General features: G+C 45.6%; 2 protein-coding genes across 6 annotated transcripts in view; both read right to left on the reverse strand.

Annotated features, from left to right (window-relative positions):
* Window positions 1–1,372: 1,372 nt before the first annotated feature.
* LOC143323338 (uncharacterized) lies at window positions 1,373–8,910 on the reverse strand. Its single transcript, XM_076735150.1, has 8 exons — window positions 8,311–8,910; window positions 7,505–7,839; window positions 7,340–7,409; window positions 5,624–7,210; window positions 4,471–4,601; window positions 3,345–3,639; window positions 3,059–3,121; window positions 1,373–2,910 (listed from the first exon to the last, which is right to left on the reverse strand). Exons 1-8 carry the CDS (start codon window positions 8,729–8,731, stop codon window positions 1,433–1,435), a joined length of 4,380 nt encoding a protein of 1,459 aa, XP_076591265.1. The 5' UTR covers window positions 8,732–8,910; the 3' UTR covers window positions 1,373–1,432.
* Window positions 8,911–14,309: 5,399 nt separating this feature from the next.
* Window positions 14,310–18,831, reverse strand: part of sptbn4b (spectrin, beta, non-erythrocytic 4b) — a 61,506-nt gene continuing 56,984 nt past the window's right edge. For 3 of the 5 annotated variants that reach the window (XM_076735879.1, XM_076735881.1, XM_076735882.1), the window contains 3 exons: window positions 16,555–16,725; window positions 15,957–15,999; window positions 14,310–15,872 (listed from right to left, as the gene is read on the reverse strand). In XM_076735879.1, the coding sequence (XP_076591994.1) occupies window positions 15,561–15,872; window positions 15,957–15,999; window positions 16,555–16,725 (526 nt within the window). In that variant the 3' untranslated portion in view covers window positions 14,310–15,560. The remainder of the gene's footprint in view (window positions 15,873–15,956; window positions 16,000–16,554; window positions 16,726–18,831) is intronic. The other 2 variants (XM_076735880.1, XM_076735883.1) reach the window with 1 other exon arrangement.

The raw sequence follows: 18,831 nt of genomic DNA on the forward strand, positions 1-18,831 counted from the left end.
GTATAATCACAGATTACCCGTGTAAATACTATACTACATCAGCTTATGTACATTCACGTATGCGATTTCTATATTCTTTTACTTTGATTTTGGTTAGAGGAAGTACTCATGTAGCATTATGGCTACCTTGACGCTAGTTAAGTTCACGGCTGACATCGATGCATTTGAAACATGTCTTCACTGCCCTCCAGTGGCCCAACTCAGAAACTACATACTGTATTAAAAAAATACTATTTAAAAAAAAGTTGACGGGAGGCATAACCGCCTATTTGATGTGTTAAGAAGAAGAAGAAGAAGAAGAAGAGAAACGTCATAAGAGTAATTCTTTTCTAATAAAGGCTACACAGATATTAGTGTATCACACACAGGGAAGAGCGACATGCTAATCAAAAATCGGCCAAGAGTCAGAGAAACATGCTCCACCAGTATTTCTATCTCTGCCATCCATTCATAACCACCTTCTGCTGCCGAATGTCTCTTTCCAGTAGCTCCTCTCAAAATCACAGATGAAGCAGAAAGTGTAAATGACGTGCACACTTCCTTCAAGTGACACATAAACTAAGAGCTGAATTTCTCTGCCCTTTGTGTTTTCATTCAAACAATGCAAAATAATTTCCCATATTTTCAAATCCCAGTATTAACCGGCGCGTAATTAATAATATGACCACTAGAAATAACAGCAGTACAAGGATTATTATTATATAGGGGGAAAAAAGTTAATTAGGAGTTGTTTTGATAATAGTTTCTTGCTCTGGAGACCATGCTAGCTGATCATGCTAACTGACGTGATCCCATCTAGACTCGAGAATGTTTACTGCCCTCCAGTGGCCACATTGAAGAACTATATCAACATAACGTCAAGTCAGACAAGATAGCATGGTATAACTTCCGATCAATACCTTCAAACTAAATCTAACCCTTCGCCAAGCCCCGCCCTCCTTAGCAACTGTCGTTACGCCGGTCTGAGTAGTACTTTTCACATCGACTCTTACCGTGAAAACGGTGCCAATTTACCTTCGAAATTTGCAGTAAAATTTTGAAACACTGCTTCTTCGATTCCTCACAGAAGTCAATAAAAAAGGCTTTTCATTTCTTTCTGACGACCGTGAACTTTGTCGGCTACAATGACGACTCAGCAGCTTCTTCTAAGCGTAGCTAGCTAACGTAAGCTAATGCTAATGCTGGCCCGCAATACTGCCTACTGACACGCTGTATAAATCAACGGAATAGATATTACCATCAGTGTAAGATGATTATTCGTGTGATTATGTAAAATAACAACACTAATATCAGTATCATTAAAAACACATTAATATAAGTTAATTTAATAAACATGAATCAACAACAGTTTTCTAAACAGATTTCTGGACTGTGTGTTTTGTCCTGACAGGAGATCTACCGTCACATCTTTATCATCAGCAGTTGCTCAGTTTCAGGACGCACTGAGTGCGTTTCCTGACATTTCCTGGTCTTTCTCAGAGCAGGTGTGTCTCTTGAGCGACCTTGAGTCTGAAAATCCCTGCCCACAGCTGCTACAGGAATAGGGTCTCACTCCCGTGTGGATCTGCATGTGGAACTTCACGTGTCCGAGCTGCCTGAACTTCATCCCGCAGAGCTCACACTCGTAGGGTTTCTCCCCCGTGTGGATCCGTAAGTGTCTCAGGTAGTTGGTGTAGATCCTGAAATCTTTGCCGCACTCCTCACATTTATATGGTTTCTCTCCAGAGTGCTGCAGTTTGTGGGACTTGAGGGCCTGAGGGATGATGAAGCTCTTGTCACACATGTCACAAGCGTACGGCCGTTCCCCGGAATGGATGCGTTGGTGGTATTCGTAGGTAGCTTTGTAGAAGAAGGATTTCCCACATTTGTTGCAGCTGTACTGCTTGTGACCGGTGTGAATGAGCTCGTGCCTCTTCAGTGAACGCGCCGTGTCAAAGGCCATGCGGCAGATCTTGCAGCTGAACGGCGTCACGTCCACCGTCGTCTGGTCCGGTCGATAGATAACTCTGCGGTTGCTGCGCTCTCGAGGTCGTCTTCTGATGACCCGCCCTTTGTTTTCGTCGTGAGATACTTTCTGGTGTTTCTGCAGCTGGCAGTTGTAAAGGAAAGCCTTTCCACACAGGTCACACATGAACGACTTTGAGTCGCCGTGAAGAAGCATGTGAGCCTTCAGGTTGCTGTGCTGAATGAAACGCTTCCCGCAGACTTTACATCCGAACGGTCTCTCACCTGTGTGAATACGAATGTGTCTCTTCAGGTTGTGCTGGAGGGTGAAACCCGCTCCACACGTCTCACACGTGAACACTTTCCCTCTGTGGACCGACTGGTGCGTCCTGAGCGACCTCCTCTTCGTGAAGGCTTTGCCGCACACCGTGCATTTGAAAGGATGCTCCCCGGTGTGAACGCTGCGGTGGCACTGCAGCGTGAACGCCGACCTGAAACTCTCCCCGCAGTCCGAGCACTTGTGCAGCTTCTCAGCCGTGTGAACGACCTGATGAGCCTGCAGGCTGTGTTTAGTTTTGAAGCCCTTCCCACAGGTGGAGCAGATGAACGGCCTGGTGTCCGAGTGCACAAGCTGATGAGTCTTCAGGTGCATTTTTGTTTTGAATGTCTTCTCACACAGCTGGCACTTGAAGCTGGCGTACTTCTTCTCCTCGTGCAGCAGCAGGTGGTGCTCGAAAGTCGCCGTATTCCTGAATTTTCTCGGGCACTGGTTGCAGACGAAAGGCCACTGTTCTTTGTGAGTGTTCATGTGCTTCTGCAGGTGAAACTGCCGTGTGAAGCACTTGTTACAGACGTCGCATACATACAAGACCTTCCCCTTCTTCCTGCCCACTGCTTCCTGTGTGTTTTGGCCGTCAGTGACTTCAGATTGTTGAGTGTTTGTTGTGGTAAAACCCTCTGCAGCGTCTGTGCAGGAGTGGAAAAGACAAACGTTACTACACGTCCAGACTGACATCCAGGAACAGGACGACACCGGGAAGAAGGAGCTTTTAATGGGAACAGGAAACATTTTGGCATCTGTATCTCACTTTAAATTCAGCGTCTCAAATCTCACCTTGTCTACTCGCTCGTGAGGACCAAGCTTCAGAGTTCACCTCCTTTGTCGTCTCTCCACCATCTGAACAAGAAATTAATAATAAAGAAAACTGGACTCAACTGACGATACTGTAAATACTCTGTTCGCAGTAATAATACACAGTGATTGGTCGATCATTACTGCTGCTACAGGTGCCAATGACATCATCGTTTACCAGACAACAGATCAGATCATAAGAAAATAAACTGCTTTTAAGAAGAGCAACAACAGCCAATAACTGTGTGGGAACAGTGACCTTTATTACCTGATTCTCTGTCCGCCTTCGTCAACTTATCCGTCTTTGTTTTTAACTCCCCGAACTGCTGCAGGGTGAAGATCAGGCCGCTCTCCTTGAACAGGACGGGGCAGCCGCTCACCACGCTTTCTCTCCACATCCTGGCGTCTCCATAGTTCTCAGTCATCGTCCTCAGCTCGCCCTCCAGATGTCCCACTCTGGCCTTCAGGGTCTTGTTTTCGTTGTGCATCATCGAGGACAGTTGGGAGAAAATGGTGTTGATCTTTCTCGTTGCCTCCCGTGACAACATTTCCACAAAATCTGACTGAGAGGATCAAAATAAAGAACCGTTTGTTATAAAATATCTATCAGAGAAAAAGTATTTGATGTTGGAGGTATTTAGGGTGGACAACAGTATCAGCTGCTCATGTACAATCTATCCCTACAAATGCTTTAAAAACCAAATATAACTCAATATATAATATCAAATACAATACAGTGTAATCAACTGACAACCACAATAATTTAAATCAATACATTCATGTTTAATTACACATGCAAGCTCTTTATAGGAGGACAAACTGACGCTAACATCAGCAAAGCAGACGCTAAATAACTACATGAAAGAGAGACTGAATGAAGACAAACAGGAAGAAGAATTTTACATTTCATTACAGATGTGGATAAGTAAAGTGATTCATAAATCATCACTGGAAGACATTTCTCATGATAGAAATTAGAAATCCAGGACTGAATAACTGTTTCTGCCGTCAGTTCAACCCCCACATCACTGGGGGGCGCTGACGCACTCTGCTCTTTACCATACGCCATTACTACAAAACAAAAAAACTTGTAAAAATCAGGGAAAAAAGAGCAGGCACCAATATTTATACGCCCGTGTCCTCCGTATTGTGTACCCAGAAGTTTCTCTTCCGCTCAGGACTTTTTATACTGAACGTTTTAGCTCGCATCTGTATGCGATGCCATGACAGTCCGCCATCTTTGTTACGCTCGGCATCTCGCTGCATACAGAGTCGTTTTCGTTCCGTCGGTACAATCTCCGACGTCTGCAGTATTTCTGGCTCCCATCACAAACCGAGTGTGTCATCAGAGATGTGTGTATGAACGTTATAAATACCATAAACTGTGAACTCACCTTCTGTCTCTCAGAGAACTCCTTCATCGTATTTTCTTCTTTTGAATTTACGACATCAACCGCGGTCCTAACGGCTGTTTCCACGATGGACTTTGTTTCTGAATAAAACACAAAGTTTTCCGACATTTTGCCTTAATTTTATTGTATCTTAAACCCAACAGCTAACTCTTACGGCAGCAACAAACAGTAGAAGAGTTATCATCATTGATTCCGGAAATGGAAGTAGCACAAAGATCCACCTTCAAAATAAAACTCGTAAAGTTGCTTCGGTTGCAAATACTCTTTAATAACAAACGAAAATAAAAATACAGCGCCATACACAGAACTGTGTATAATAAAGTCTTTTCACCATTTTAGTTCGTAAATAATTACATCTTAAGCGCATTCAATAGGATTATTATGAAATCACAAAACATAAATTAATACAAAACAGCTGTCAAGACAGAAGTCTTTCAAAAAAAATAAAATTGTTCATGTTCAACTCAGCTGGTGAACAGGAGTTATTTTCAGCAACTGAAACTAAGTCCTAAAACACAGCTTCAAATTATGAAGCTAAAATCTTTTCTCTATTTATCTTATCTTACACTCTATTTGGGGTTTCACACAGACAACTTTGTCATTTTTTAATGGCCTCCGTGTTTTATAAAGGTGAGCAGTAGCATTTGTGTTTTAATAGCCGATGTTACTGCAAAAAACAAACAAAAAAGCAAATATAAATGCAGCTAACAATGCTGCTAATCTCTACTATGAATACTCTTAATGAGTGGAGCTGTGACAACTTTATCAATGACCGTATTATTACTCCTGATTTAACTCTGACATATCATCAGAAATGCAAAGTGAGAGCCAAAACAAAAGCTCCAGGTTTATAATATGAAACAAACAAGCATCCCTTTGTCACTGTGAAGCTATCGCAAAGAAAAGTTTTGCACTTTTACTGAATGACTCCAACAACCGACCACACTTTTAAAACTGGAGCAGATAAACTGTCTGTCTGAACTGGCGTGTTAGGTGAGTTAACTGTACCAAAAGGCACCACACACATTTTATTTCTCACAACCTTACCGGCCTCCGTTTGATCTATGACTTCATTTAACCAAAGTTCTCCTCTTTGTTGATCAGCTGAGCGTCGTGCATGGCGCCACCTACGGGCCGTTACAGCTGTGCTTCTTGAGCTGCCTCGAGTCAGAGAAGCCTCGGCCACACTGCTGACACGAGTACAGCTTCTGCCCGGTGTGGACCTGCAGGTGGGACTTGAGCTGGTTGGACTGGTGGAACTTCCTCTGACAGTACAGACACTCAAAAGGCTTCTCGCCCGTGTGGATTCGCAAGTGTCTGTAGAAGTTCCCGTCTGTCCTGAAGGCCTTGCCGCACTGGTCGCACTTGTACGGTTTTTCGCCGGTGTGAATTCGCTCGTGCTGCTTCAGACTGCCGGCGTGGAAAAACCTCTTCCCACACACATCACACACAAACGGCTTCTCCCCGACGTGGCTTCTCTGATGATACGCAAAAGAGTATTTGTTATGGAAAGACTTCCCACACGTGCTGCAGTTGAACTCCTTCTGCTCGCTGTGGCCTCGTTCGTGAAGTTTCAGGGAACTCGCCGTGCTGAAACCTTTCAGACATATTTTGCAGCTGAACGGTTTAACCGACGACTTGTTTCGCCTTCTAGTCTGGAAAAATCTTTGCGTGCCATCTGCCTCCTCGTTCTGGTCGGCATGCACGTACCTCTGATGTATCAGCAGCCTGCAGTTGAAGAGGAAGGTCTTCCCGCACAGATCGCACATGAAGGGCTTTCTGGCGCCGTGGATGAGCATGTGGGACTTGAGCTTGTTGTTGTCTGAGAAGCTCTTGCCACACTCCTGGCAGGCGAAAGGCTTCTCTCCTGTGTGAATCCGAAGGTGCCTCTTGAGGTTGTTATTGAGGCTGAACCTGGCTCCACATACGTGACAGGTGAAGGGTTTCTCCCCGGTGTGGACCACGCTGTGCCTCTTCAGAGCCGTGCCCGTCCTGTACGACCTGTTGCACAGAGTGCACGTGAACGGACTGACGCCGGTGTGCTTCCTCTTATGCACAGTCAGGGAGTGGGCGTATTTGAAAGTCTCCTCACACATCGTGCATTTGTATTTTTTGGTGTTGGTGTGGACCATCTGATGGAAGCGGAGGGTGTCCTTTCTCTTGAACTCCTTCCCGCACGTCGCGCAGCTGAACGGTCTTTCCTCCGAGTGCACGGCCACGTGATATTTCAGCTGGACTGACGACTTGAAAGTCTTCTCGCAGAGCTGACACTTGAACATTTGCTTCCACTTCTCATGACGCAGGAGGTGGTTTTCCAGAGACTGTTTGATCCTGAACGTTTTCCCACACTGATCGCAGGCGAAGGGCTTTGGCGGTTTCGACCGCTGGTGACGCTTGATGTGATTCTGGAGGGACTGCTCTTTGCGGTACGACCTCTTACAGCGAGGACAGGGGAAGGGCAGGGGGGCTTTACTCGCCTCATGACGCAAAAGGTGATTTTCCAGAGACCTCTTTTCAAGGAAACTTCTGCCACATTGCTCACAGGGAAACGGCATCTTGTGGACCTTCATGTGTTTCTTTAATTCACCTTTCCAGCTAAAACTGACGCTGCAGTGCTCGCAGGAGAAGCGCTTCACTGTCTGTGCCTCTTTCTTTTTAAGCCTTCTTCCCTGCACTCCACTTTTCTCTTCTCTTTTCTCTTCCGTGCTGTTGTCAGTGGAAACTGGAAAAGGAGAGAAGAAAACTAGTTTGTAGTTATTAGATTAGTGTAGATTTTATTTCAAGTTCCTTCCCAAACTTTACTGTTATGGTCACATCCTGTAAGAAGCGACAGTCTGGAATCTAATCTTACCCTCTTCAGTTTTAGAGGCTGCTGTCCTGGTCCTCCTCGGTCTCCCTGGAGGTGCCTTTTGCACAGGTTTCTGTCATGCAAAAGGAAATTATTTGGTTTTAAAAAGTTGGTTGACATGAAATCAACACCCTTATGGTGAACGGTTTCCTAAAACAGACACCCAACCTTTTCCTCTGCTGAGCCCGGGCTGCGGACGTGTTGAGGCTTTGGTTTGAGGATCAGCTGTGGTGTTGGCATCCCTTCAGAGACAGCCGTGGATGGCGCGGGGGGCTGAGTGGCGACCTGGCTGGCACCCACCAACAGCACGGTGGGAGCAGAGCTCACTCTGCCGACAAACATCATCGGGGCTGTCGTGGCCTTCGGGGCGGTGGCAGATAAAGCTGTGGAGGAGGGAACAGCTTCTGAGCCTCCTGCAGGAACCAGAGGAGAGTCTGAGGTGGACTCCTTCGCAGCCACCAGGGGGGCAGCAGGACTGCTGGAGACAGACAACACCGGCGCTCCTTTGTCCCAAGACACAAAGAGACATCATGGCACATCAGTTGATTCCCTGAATTCAGTTCATTTATCAGTCACCATCAGACGGTGTGTCAAGTCAAAGCTCGGAGGAGACAAACGTAGAGAATCTGAGAATATCAAACGTGTCGTACAATGAGGAGCAAAAATACCAAATATTCCGTGTTGTAGCTTCTCAAGTGTGCACATCTGCTCAGTATCACTGTAAATTAAATATATTTGGTTCTGGGGTTGGAACTATTATCACTGTTCCAGAAATCTTTGCACGTAAATCAATTCATCCACATTTGACCTACAAATCCATGATTAATGACCTGTCGACCTCTACTGGAAGTCTCCTCATCTGCACACAGAGTTTGAAGGTAAACTTGCTCACAGCTGATGTTTTTAACCTCAGTCTGACGTTAACTGGCTGGTTTTCGTGAGCTAACTGATGATGGATCGATGACCGCTCTCACCTATCAGCGAGCCGTCCTGCAGCAGGATGTGGGTCGGGCCTTCCTGCGCCTTGCTGCCGCCTCCACTGATGCTCTTCAGCTCCTTCTCCAGCTGCTCCATCTCTCTGACCAGCTGACCCACTCTGGCCTCCAGCTCCTGCTCCAGCTGCCCGGCTTTCCTCTGCAGCACATCCTCCAGCTGCTCCACTTTGGCCCGCAGAGCGTCGTTCTCCTCGAACAGCTCCGTGGAGAACTCCGTGAACGCTTTGTGGATCTGAACCACCAGACATTTCTCTATCTCCTGGATTTCGCTGAACTTCGCTGAACTCTCCCACTCCGTGTTTGGCGCCTCTTTCACCCAGACATCCCTGAAAACAGACACGGTCGCCTGTATGGCGACTTCCACGATTGACGCGACTTCGCTGCCGAACCTCGCCTCCATTTTTCTTCAGTCTCTTTAAAAACTCAGCCCGCCGTTTCCGTCAGCTCGTCGCACATTTTTTGGCCCAAATAGTGACTTAAACCCGGGCCAGCAGGACTGACCACAACAACAATAGTTCTTCCGTGTAAAACTTAACGCTCGCTGTCCTGTGAAACATCCTGTCCGTTTCTCAAATGATTCCGTCTTCCATATCCGCTTCCGGTGTTACGTCTACGTTCCAAAATAAAACTTCTAGTTCCGGTCGTCGCCTTTAAACTAAAATGCACATTTTATTTTTGATGGGACTGTAATACTATTTATACGAATTTATTGTTATTGTCATTCTAAATTCAAAAGATACACTAAAATAACATCTTCTGATGTCTTCACCCATATCAGAAAAACTCCATGAAATGCAAATATTGTTCATTCCAAAAGTTTAACTTGACAAGATGTCTCTGTCTTCTTTTAGGTTCAGATAAGTCTGCATCTTATTCATCACTACTGTGCACCAGCCTACCTCAGTATAACACTTCAATTTGTTCTATTTTCTTCCTATTTTTTAACTTCTGCACTATCTCTGTCCTAGATTCTGTCATTCCACTCGTGTGATCTTCTTCTGTGCAATAAAAACCTTGAAGGGAAGAGAAGAACACATTCCCAGTCTCTACCTGCTCGGTGAAACACCTTCAACAGATGTACAGTTTGTAGCAGAGCAAACACGAAGATAAACCAGAACTGGGATCAAACCCAGGATATCTATTTGTGTGTAGTTTCAGCTGCTGTTAGAACTGATTTAACTGGGACTGGGACACAGTGTGCATCCAGTGCGACCTCACAAAAAGACACAAACAAACGTTATCTTTCAATATCACAATTTGTATTTATCAAGTCAAAGAAAGGACTGTACAGAGCCAGTGGTTTGCAGTTGGTTCTGATCATTTTATAAATCATCGGTTCATTCATTCATCCTTTTCAGTGTTGGTAGTTTGTGTTGGTATGTTACAGTGATTGCATAGTGGAGGGATGGGGCTTCAAGACATGCACAGCAGTACCGTAGTAGAGACTATATCATTCATGCAACCTCTTTGTCCTGATGGGTTTGTGTGGAGGAGGTGTGGATTTGTTTTCCACTCATCTTAAATCATCTCACTTCAAGACAGACTCAGAAAAGTTAAACATAACAAATACAAGGGGCAGTTTTCCCAGTGTCACTGTGGATCAACTTATTTTCTTGTTTGTTTTTACAGAAAATACTTCAGAGCAAATACATTTGTACATCAGATTGCTGTAGGCAGACATACAGAGACAGACAGGCTGAGGGCAGATAGACAGTGGTGGTCTGGGGTCACCGGAGGAGAGAAACTCCGGCAGCAAATATTCAGTATTCACACATCAGGACTGGATTATTTCTGGCTGCTGTCAGAACTTTAGCAGGAATAACTTCTGGGAATAGTTCTGTTTGTTTGGACCTGCAGGGAGCATCTGAGGGCTGGGAATGTGTCCTGCAGGAGGGTGACTTCAAGCAAAAGCTGATTGTCAGAATTTACTAAACTGAGTTTGCTTGAATTATCCCGATGTGGCGAAAACAAAGTGCTGCAAATGATTTGCTAAGACCACGTGGCCCTGCGATCTCAAGACTAGAAGATGATGCCAACTGCATAAAACAATCAAATGAAGGCGTCTGACTAATCCTGATGTTTTAAATTATACTTTTTAATGTGGAAATGGGGCCACACTAGCTGTTAGGATGTGGATGGATAAGATGAGCGTTTGCTTGAATGTAACTGGCTCTCAACATGTTTGTCCTTTCTCTGTGTTAAAGAAGAAAGTCCACCTGTTCAGTTTCCATTTTTGTTATTCATGCAGTTTCATCAAGGTTTGTGTTCATGAATGAATTTCTCTCACATCCAGCAGCATGAAGGCAGAGACTCTGGCAGCATCTTGTAAGAGAACCGGTGCAGTTTTAGATATTAACCCTCCAGCCAACGATCTATGAGTCCACATCATCAGCCTCTGATTCCCTGATTCTGTCAAAATTAAAGTTCTGAATCTGAGTTTGAGCTCACGAGTCGTCAGCCCTCGATTATTCTGACACGTTTGTATTAATGTCAGATTAAATTTACCAGCTCTGATTGATCTCAAACATTCAAACAAAATCTAGACTCAAAAAAATAAGGAGAATTATGCTTAGAAACAAGCAGCAGCTCTTCTGACTGATGAGCTGCAGCTGTTTTCCTGCTCCTGTTAACATGTAAACAGGAGATGATAAGAAATCTAATATGATAAAACATCAGCACATGCTGGATGTGGAATGTGATTGTGGATATTTACAGCTGGTCTCTACGTTCAACATGATGCATGAATTAGAGCTGCAGCTAACAAATGTTTTCACTCTGGATTAATCTGGTTTTTATGTTCTTGATTCATCATTTGGTCTATAAAACATTAGGAAGCAATGAAGCGATGAAAATCCCCATCACACTTCCATAGAGGTGACGTCTCCTGTTTCCGGTCTTGTTGACCCAGATGAGCTTTGCACGAGCATCGAAAAAAAAAAAAAAAAAAAGTTAAAATCAGTGACAAACAGCAGATCCTGAAAAATCCTTTGCATACTCATTCTTTCTGGATCTGGTCCCTCTGCTGGATCCCCAACACCACTGACCATCAGGCCTCAGCCCTGCAGCAGGCCGGCAGCCCAAGTGCAAAGAAAAGGTTGCATAAAGTCTCAGTTCATTGCTACCATGGATGACATCATCATCATCATCATCATCATCATCAACAACACGAATCCCTGAACAACCCCTCGACAATCCTTCATAAATTATACTTCACATTACTGCATATTACTGTGGTTTAGGTGTACAAGCTGCAAATGCCAATCTCTCCTTCTCTAATCCCTCATTCCTGCTCAGCTGTAGATCTTCATCATCTCATCATCTACACGCTGTTTTCTTTTCCAGAGTCGAGGAAACACAGATCTGCGTCCAGGCCGACACATTTCCAACAACAGCGAGAAAAGAAAACACTGACTATAAATACATTAATGATAAACCAAAAGGTATTTTATTCGTCATTTCATGTGGGCCGACAGACTGAGGTTGATGTGAACAGAGCAGCACAGACACACACAGACAGGCAGGGCACCCACGAGCTCGTCCAAACCAGCCACGGTGAGGTGTTTTAACCGGATCTGAACAGCTGGCACCATGTTGGCCACGCTGACTTTCACACATCTGGATGTTTCTGCTGTGTAAAATGGTTCAAACATGTTCTGTAAAGTCACCTGTGAGCGGCTTGGCTGTACCCTGCATCGTGTTGTGTCCTGTGTGTATCTACAGTAACACAGCGAGCTCATTTATTACGCTGTTGGTCATAATCTGACAGCAGAGGACTGTTCTGTGCCGCTTCACACAGCAAGACTCGCTCATCCAAAATTCACCTCTTTTAACTCTGACTCCGTTGTGTTCAACATGCATGTAAATGATTGCATTGATCTGGCATTCACACCCAGTTTAGATGCATAAAGTGTGTTGAAATAAAACAAGGTTAAAGAAAGGTACAGTTTTATGACGAACACAGAACAGACCAGCAGGTCGGGACAGAGTTTAAAATCCTGAAGAGAAGAAGAACGACCTAAAAAACCAGGAACAGCCAGAGATAACTTCAATATTACACTGATAAGAAACAGAGAAAATGATGAACCTGGCGTGTACAGACGTCTGAAAACATAAAACAAACCGTGAATGGGATTGTTGGGATCTAGAGCCGCAGACGACCCGCTCAGAGAGGGAAGTGTAAACTTTAAAGTCCAACTGAAATCACATTTCTGTGGTCCAAAATGTATTTTTGTATTATTTATTGTCAATAAAGAAAAAAATAAATAAATAAAAAAAGTCAGAAATGCTCCTTTTCATCTCAGCAGCTGGGGGGGCGGGTCTGTGTTTGACTGACAGCAGCTGGCAGGCTGAGCTCCTGTACGGGCAGCAGGAGGACGAGTCAAAGTAAACAAAGGTGCGGCAGACAGCGGTTCATTAGAGGTGGTATGAACAGTCAGGACCGAGCAGCGACGCTCGAGACCGTCTCAGCCCCTGCGTGGGAGTCCCAGAAGAGACCCCCCAGGGAAGAGGCTGTGCGCTGCTCTTTAACGGAGGTGAGGAAGTAAACCAGATGTGCATTTGTCAAACCAACCAGTCGGTCATGATCCTTGAGGTCTTTCTGTTTTAAAACCAAAAAAATCCTGTTTGAAGACACGAAGCTCACCTTCGTGCTGCTTATCAAAGGTTGTTTTTCAGAGTGGTCTCATTGTTGCCCCTCCTGGAAAAATAAGCACAACACCTGCGATTCTCACCATCCATCAAGTGCCAGTGTCAGCCGTCCGGCCTCAGGGGGCAGCAGTGAGCCTTCCCTGGACAATCAACACTGATTTAGACCTCATGAGGAGAGTTTTCAGACGGAGAACAGATTCACAGATGAAGACTGACTGGCTGGTTTGTAAATGTTTGACTGGTTATCTTCTCCAGCACACAGCTGCTTCCCCGAGCTTTTCCTCCAAAGACAGGGAGCGCCACCATGACACCAAAAAATACAAAATTTCTCCCTTTTGGTTTCTCCCTCAGAGGTGAACATTTAAGGAGCAGACATGTATTCTGGAGCAACAGTTTCAGCTGGACTTAAACTGAAAGAACAAAAACACCTGAACTGAAAGGTTTCCATACAGGAGTGTCGATACTGACACAGCGTTCTTATTTAAAGGATTTTAAACGCCATCTGACCCACACCTGACGGGACGATCCCATCAGGGCCGGACAGTAACAGTAACTGACGATCCTCGGCTTCCTGTCTGTCCTCGTCCCCCTGCGGTTTATGGCTTCGTGGTGACTTAATGTGTGGGTGCTGAGTCAGCGGGCTGCAAAGACGAGCGTCTTGTGACGAGTGAGTTTTCTCCAAGCAAAACATGCAAAGTCACGACGAACAGTTTCACCCTCTTTTTCTACATATTTGGTCAACCTGCTCACGTCTAATCCAATCACTGCTGTCCACACCGGTGGGACGGTGATCTGGACAGTTCGATGACCTTTTATACTCTGGAGCACGTTGATAACCTTTGACATTGTAAACCTGCTGACTTGTATTCTTCTGTGTGTGTGTGTGTGTGTGTGTGTGTGTGTGTGTGTAGGTCTGTATTGTGGATCGGACGTGTCTGGAAGACTGAGGTGGCGTCTGAGGGGACAAACATATGAACACATGAAGCACACGGTATGCACACACTAACATAAATAACCTGAGAGCTATGGAGACCCTGGGAGCGGAGAGCAGCAGCGCACACACACACGCACACACACACGCACACAGACACACACACACATGCACACGCACACACACACACACACACACACACACACACACACACACACACACACACACACACACACAAAAACAAACAAGATATTCTGTTTCAAAAAGGATGCAACAGATTAGTTTGAATAAATCAAATGTCCATCGAGTAGTTTGATGCTGTAAGAGAATAAAAGAGTAGACGAGACCCGTTTCCGGCCCGAGGGTCTCACTCATTAAAAACATGCCAGGTGCAGATTTTGTGCTTATGACCAAAGCCAAACATTTAATTTATGGAAAACTGACCCCAATGCTAAAATCAGAAGGTTACACTGACTCTCACAAACTTCCTTTGAAAACATAAAGCTGAGCCTCAGTCACCCAAACTCTGACTGCCATCAGTTTTTTGCTCATTTGTTGTTTTTTTAACATGAATTAAAATGAAATGAGGCCCCAGGGAACCAGAGTTTACCCTCAGATTAAGTCAAATGTTGATCCAAGAACTGGACCACACTGTCCTGTGGACCATCTGTCTTACAGAAATCCTTGTGAGGAAATCCTGAATGCTATATAAACGAAGGGAAGATGCTCTTTGTGGGCAGATGTCAACATAAAAAGTAAGAAAACGTCATTTCAAGCCTTTAAATTTCTGAGCAATGATTAAAAACCTCTGTCTACACCTGACTGTTTGGGAGTTCTTCACCCTGGTCCACCATCTACTCTTCTCTTGTCTTAAATCATCATTTCCCACCTTCCGAGAATCAGCATGCTGAAGCTGTTCGTCAGTGTTGGTTCATCCAGTGAGTTTGGACAGATGTGATTTCAGTGCTGTTTGGTATTAAAAGTAAAACCAGGTTCAATTCCACGTTGTTTCACGGCCAGACCTCGAGACAGATCAGACACGGTGGAGAGAACAGTTAACAAAAAGGTTTCTCTAGGTTTGTATGTCTGTAAAACGTTTTGGCAATATTTAATTCTCTTTCGATTTCCGAGGAGTAATAAGACATAGTGTAGGATGTCTTTGACTTACAGACAGACAGATAGATACAGTAGATAAGACAGACGGACGAGAAATACATACAGATACAGCTCATCTCATAGAAAAAACAAACATGGGACAGAATGAGCTACGTTTCATCGCGTGATGCGTGTCTCATCTCTCTCCGGCGTCGACGCTGCCCGGGGGTCAGCAGCGCCAAACTCTCTCTGCAGTTCTCTGAAACAGCCACAGGTGGCGTCGGCGGAGCGTCAGCGACTCTGCGTGTTCTCACAGAGACACAGAAGAAGAGAGAGAGAAAGCGAAAGACGTCTCCTGCTCCGAAGCCGTCCTGTCCGTCCTATAAGTGAGCCTGGGTCAATCCTTCTGTCCTGCGTGTCACTTTCCATCCAAACACAACCACTTTGTTGACAGTGCTGGAGGCGGAGAGAAGGAGGGGGCGTTCACTACCAGTCTACGGCCCCGCCTCCTACGCGGAGTTCATACGCTTCAATCCCGACCGATGCGTCACCTGGGTCACTTTTTCTTACCAGACTTTTCCGAGCGCTTTGCGTCCGACTTCCCGCCTCGATCTGACCTCTCTGATCGTTCGCCCCTCTCCCTCTCCTTCTCCTTCTCCTTCTCCTTCTCTTTTTCTGCTCGCTCGATCCGCTCGGCCCGGTCCGAGCGCTCGCCGCCTCGCTCGGACCTGTTGTCCGCCTTGCTGCCGTCGCGGCGCGTGCCCTCGTCGGTGGATGAGGTAGTTGGTTGGGGCTGTCCCCATTTGGCAATCTCCTCGTGCTCCGTAATACTGGCGGTAATGTTGGTCACCCACGCTTTGAGGTCCTCCTGCGAGGGGAGAGGGATCACAGATGTCAGCTGATTGGTTGTTTACTCTTTATGTTTCTACGTGTCAGCGATTATGGGTCTCACCTCATCTTTTGCATGAAACAAAAACTCGCTGCCGTCCTTTGTTCTGCAAGAAGAAGAAAACAATTGAACTTATAAACATGTTTGTTTATAAGAAATGTGTTGGAGGACTCACAAGAAACTGATCTTTAAAAAAACGCAGACAGACAACCGTCGTATTTATGTGTGTTTATGACCAACTCCACTCAGAAGTGTGTGACACGGCGATCCCACGGAAATACCACCAGGAATACCGCTGTATGAAACACCTCTTATTCAGTCGTGTCTGCACCTGTTAGTCATTATTCTTAACATGTGGTCTGCATGCAGTCATCCATCCTCTATAACGGCTTATCCTCTGCAGGGTCACAGGGGGCTGGAGCCAATCCCACCGGGACCGGAGACAGCGTACGCTCTCCACAGGCATCACAGACAACAACCTTCACACTCACATTCACACCTAAGGAAAATTAAGCCATCAATTGACCTTTCACCTGGTGAACAAATCCACTGATCACATCAGCCAAATTATGCCGTCACAAATATCGTGAGAACACGTCGGAAGGCAGTTTGATCTGAACCCAGGCCTTCAGTGCCTAAAAGGACAAAAACAGATCCTCACTTGAGCGTGAAGACGTTCTTCTTCTTCTTGTAGCCGTTGGTGACGTCGCAGTGGCAGTGGGACAGGTTGAGCAGCGGCTCATTGTTGTAGGGCGTGGTGGTGTTCTTGGCGTCCTTGTAGAAACCCATCTCCCCTTTGTTGAGCACGCAGTACAGGTTGACCCATGACCTGCTGTGGTGTGGGAAGGTGGGAGGTGTGAGGGGAGGGAAAGTGAAGGAGGAGGGGAGGTGGAGGGGAGGTATACGGAGAAGGTGGGGAGGTGGTGGTTGGGGGGAGATGGGAGGAGTCAGGAAGAGCTGCAGAGTTGCTCCCGCTAAGCTAACACCTCACTCACCTGACCAGAGCAGACAGGTAGGTAGGCGGGATGGACCCGCGCCAAGAGGGGAGGAGGAAACACACTGCTGAACAAGCACAAATGAACGGACGGACAGACGGACGGACGAACGGAGGAGGTGGGGGATGGAGGGATGGGAGGGAGGCTACTTACAGTTTGGGTGTCTGTGTGTGGGGCTTATATATGACTTACCTTGGAGGAGACGAGAGGAGCAGCCAGGAGCATCGAGGAAGAGAGGAGAAAAGAGGGAGAGTTTGGTTAAATGGCATTTTGGCAACAACACAACTTCAAGCCATCATCATCATCATCATCATCATCATCATCATCATCATCATCATCATCATCATGCTTCTTCTCCCTCTGTGAGCCTGTTTACATGCACACAGCATTCCAATTAATAGCTTATACCCAAGTATAGGTATTATTCAGAACAAGCTGTCTGTGCGCAGCTTAAGATCCTGATTTCAAACACCTCTGAACTAACGGGACAACTGAGACTGGAGAAGAGCGCTGGTGCATGTGACACGGTGTCTACACTGCTAATGTTAGCGTTCCCATCTATGGTGGTTCAGTTTTAAAGAAGAGGAAGGGACTTTGAGGGAAAATCAGCTCTTGGCCCTGAATGTCAGAAATGCTCTAATCATCCCCACAGAACCACATCATTTAAATAAAGATAGGAACAAATGTCATTTTGACTTTGGTAATACTAGTTTGACTGAAAAAAAACAGTACTTCACACCAAGAGGTGCCGTCTGAAGGCCCTGAAACAAGCTCACTGACGTTCATGTGACTGCTGCTACAACCAACACTTACATACCAAGTGACTGGAATACAACAACGAAATGATGCATCATCATACAGTCTGATGTTATCAGAGCCGTCTCACTGTGTGACGTGCAATGAGCTTTGAGGATGTTTATTATCGCACAGTGTACAGGCACCATAAGCCTCGCCGGAGCTGCAGCTGCTGACGAACTAATGAATTTGTTTTTAAAAAAGACTGATGAAGGAAAACCCTAATTGGAAAATGATCAATGACAGCTTGGGGGCCATAAGTGATGTGAAACTTTAATGTGAAACCATTGGCTGAGAGATTTTAATAGCATGGTACACACTCAGTTGATCAGGGTCATATAAAGAGTACACACCATTCACATGCACCGTATCCTGTTTTAAAGACCACTTGGTCATCCTGAATAATACCAGAATATTAATGTGCACATACACATACTCATGTAAGAGACAGGTTGAATCTCAATCCTTCCTCACAGACAAACTCTATGCTCTCTTTCTCAGTATTGATTGGAAACATCTGTGGGCCCGCCCCACAGATCTTCTCCTCCAATCAAAGTTGAATGTAAAGCAAAAGGAGAGCATACAATGAGCCCGACGAGGAGCCGTTTGGAGATTCACACTTGTCCAGATTTAAGCCATTCAGGATTATGCTTTACCTTGCCATGTACATAACAGGGCATGTACATACGAGACATTCATCCATTGCCTTGGGTGGGCACATGAGTGGGACTAATCCGTAGCTGGAAGGGGGTGAGCTTTTAGCTGTGCGTGGTCAGCCCAGCCACTAGGGGGCAGTGCAGAGAGAGAGACTTTGCCTTTGGTGTCTCTCTGGAGGTAGCAGGGCAGTCATCTGTGGAAGCCAGGTAGTGTGTGTGTGTGTGTGTGTGTGTGTGTGTGTGTGTGTGTGTGTGTGTTTAAGCTAAGCGACTGGACACAAAGCAGAGTGCAGCTCCATCTACAGGACTACCGAGACATTCATCAGCCAGTCAGTCTGCTAGCCAGCCCACCACTTCTACTGTGCTCCATTCTGTGGGCTCGTGTTCAAGTGTACAAGAAACTAAAGCTTACGAGCTAGCAGTGCCACTTAATAAGCTAACAGTAGCCCCACATTAAAAAGATCACGATGGACTATGACGTGTTGATATGAT

The sequence above is a fragment of the Chaetodon auriga genome, chromosome 7 (genome assembly GCF_051107435.1).
Source record: "Chaetodon auriga isolate fChaAug3 chromosome 7, fChaAug3.hap1, whole genome shotgun sequence".
Lineage (NCBI taxonomy): Eukaryota > Metazoa > Chordata > Actinopteri > Chaetodontiformes > Chaetodontidae > Chaetodon > Chaetodon auriga.

Bases quoted from the DNA above. Each gene is read 5' to 3' on its own strand.
- LOC143323338 (XM_076735150.1), bottom strand. From the start codon at position 8,731: ATGGAGGCGAGGTTCGGCAGCGAAGTCGCGTCAATCGTGGAAGTCGCC. The intron at 4,602-5,623 runs GCCCGTAGGTGG...AATAAAATTAAG, and splicing joins CAAGAAGCACAGCTGTAACG to GCAAAATGTCGGAAAACTTT. The intron at 3,122-3,344 runs GTAATAAAGGTC...TTTCTTGTTCAG, and splicing joins GAAGGCGGACAGAGAATCAG to ATGGTGGAGAGACGACAAAG.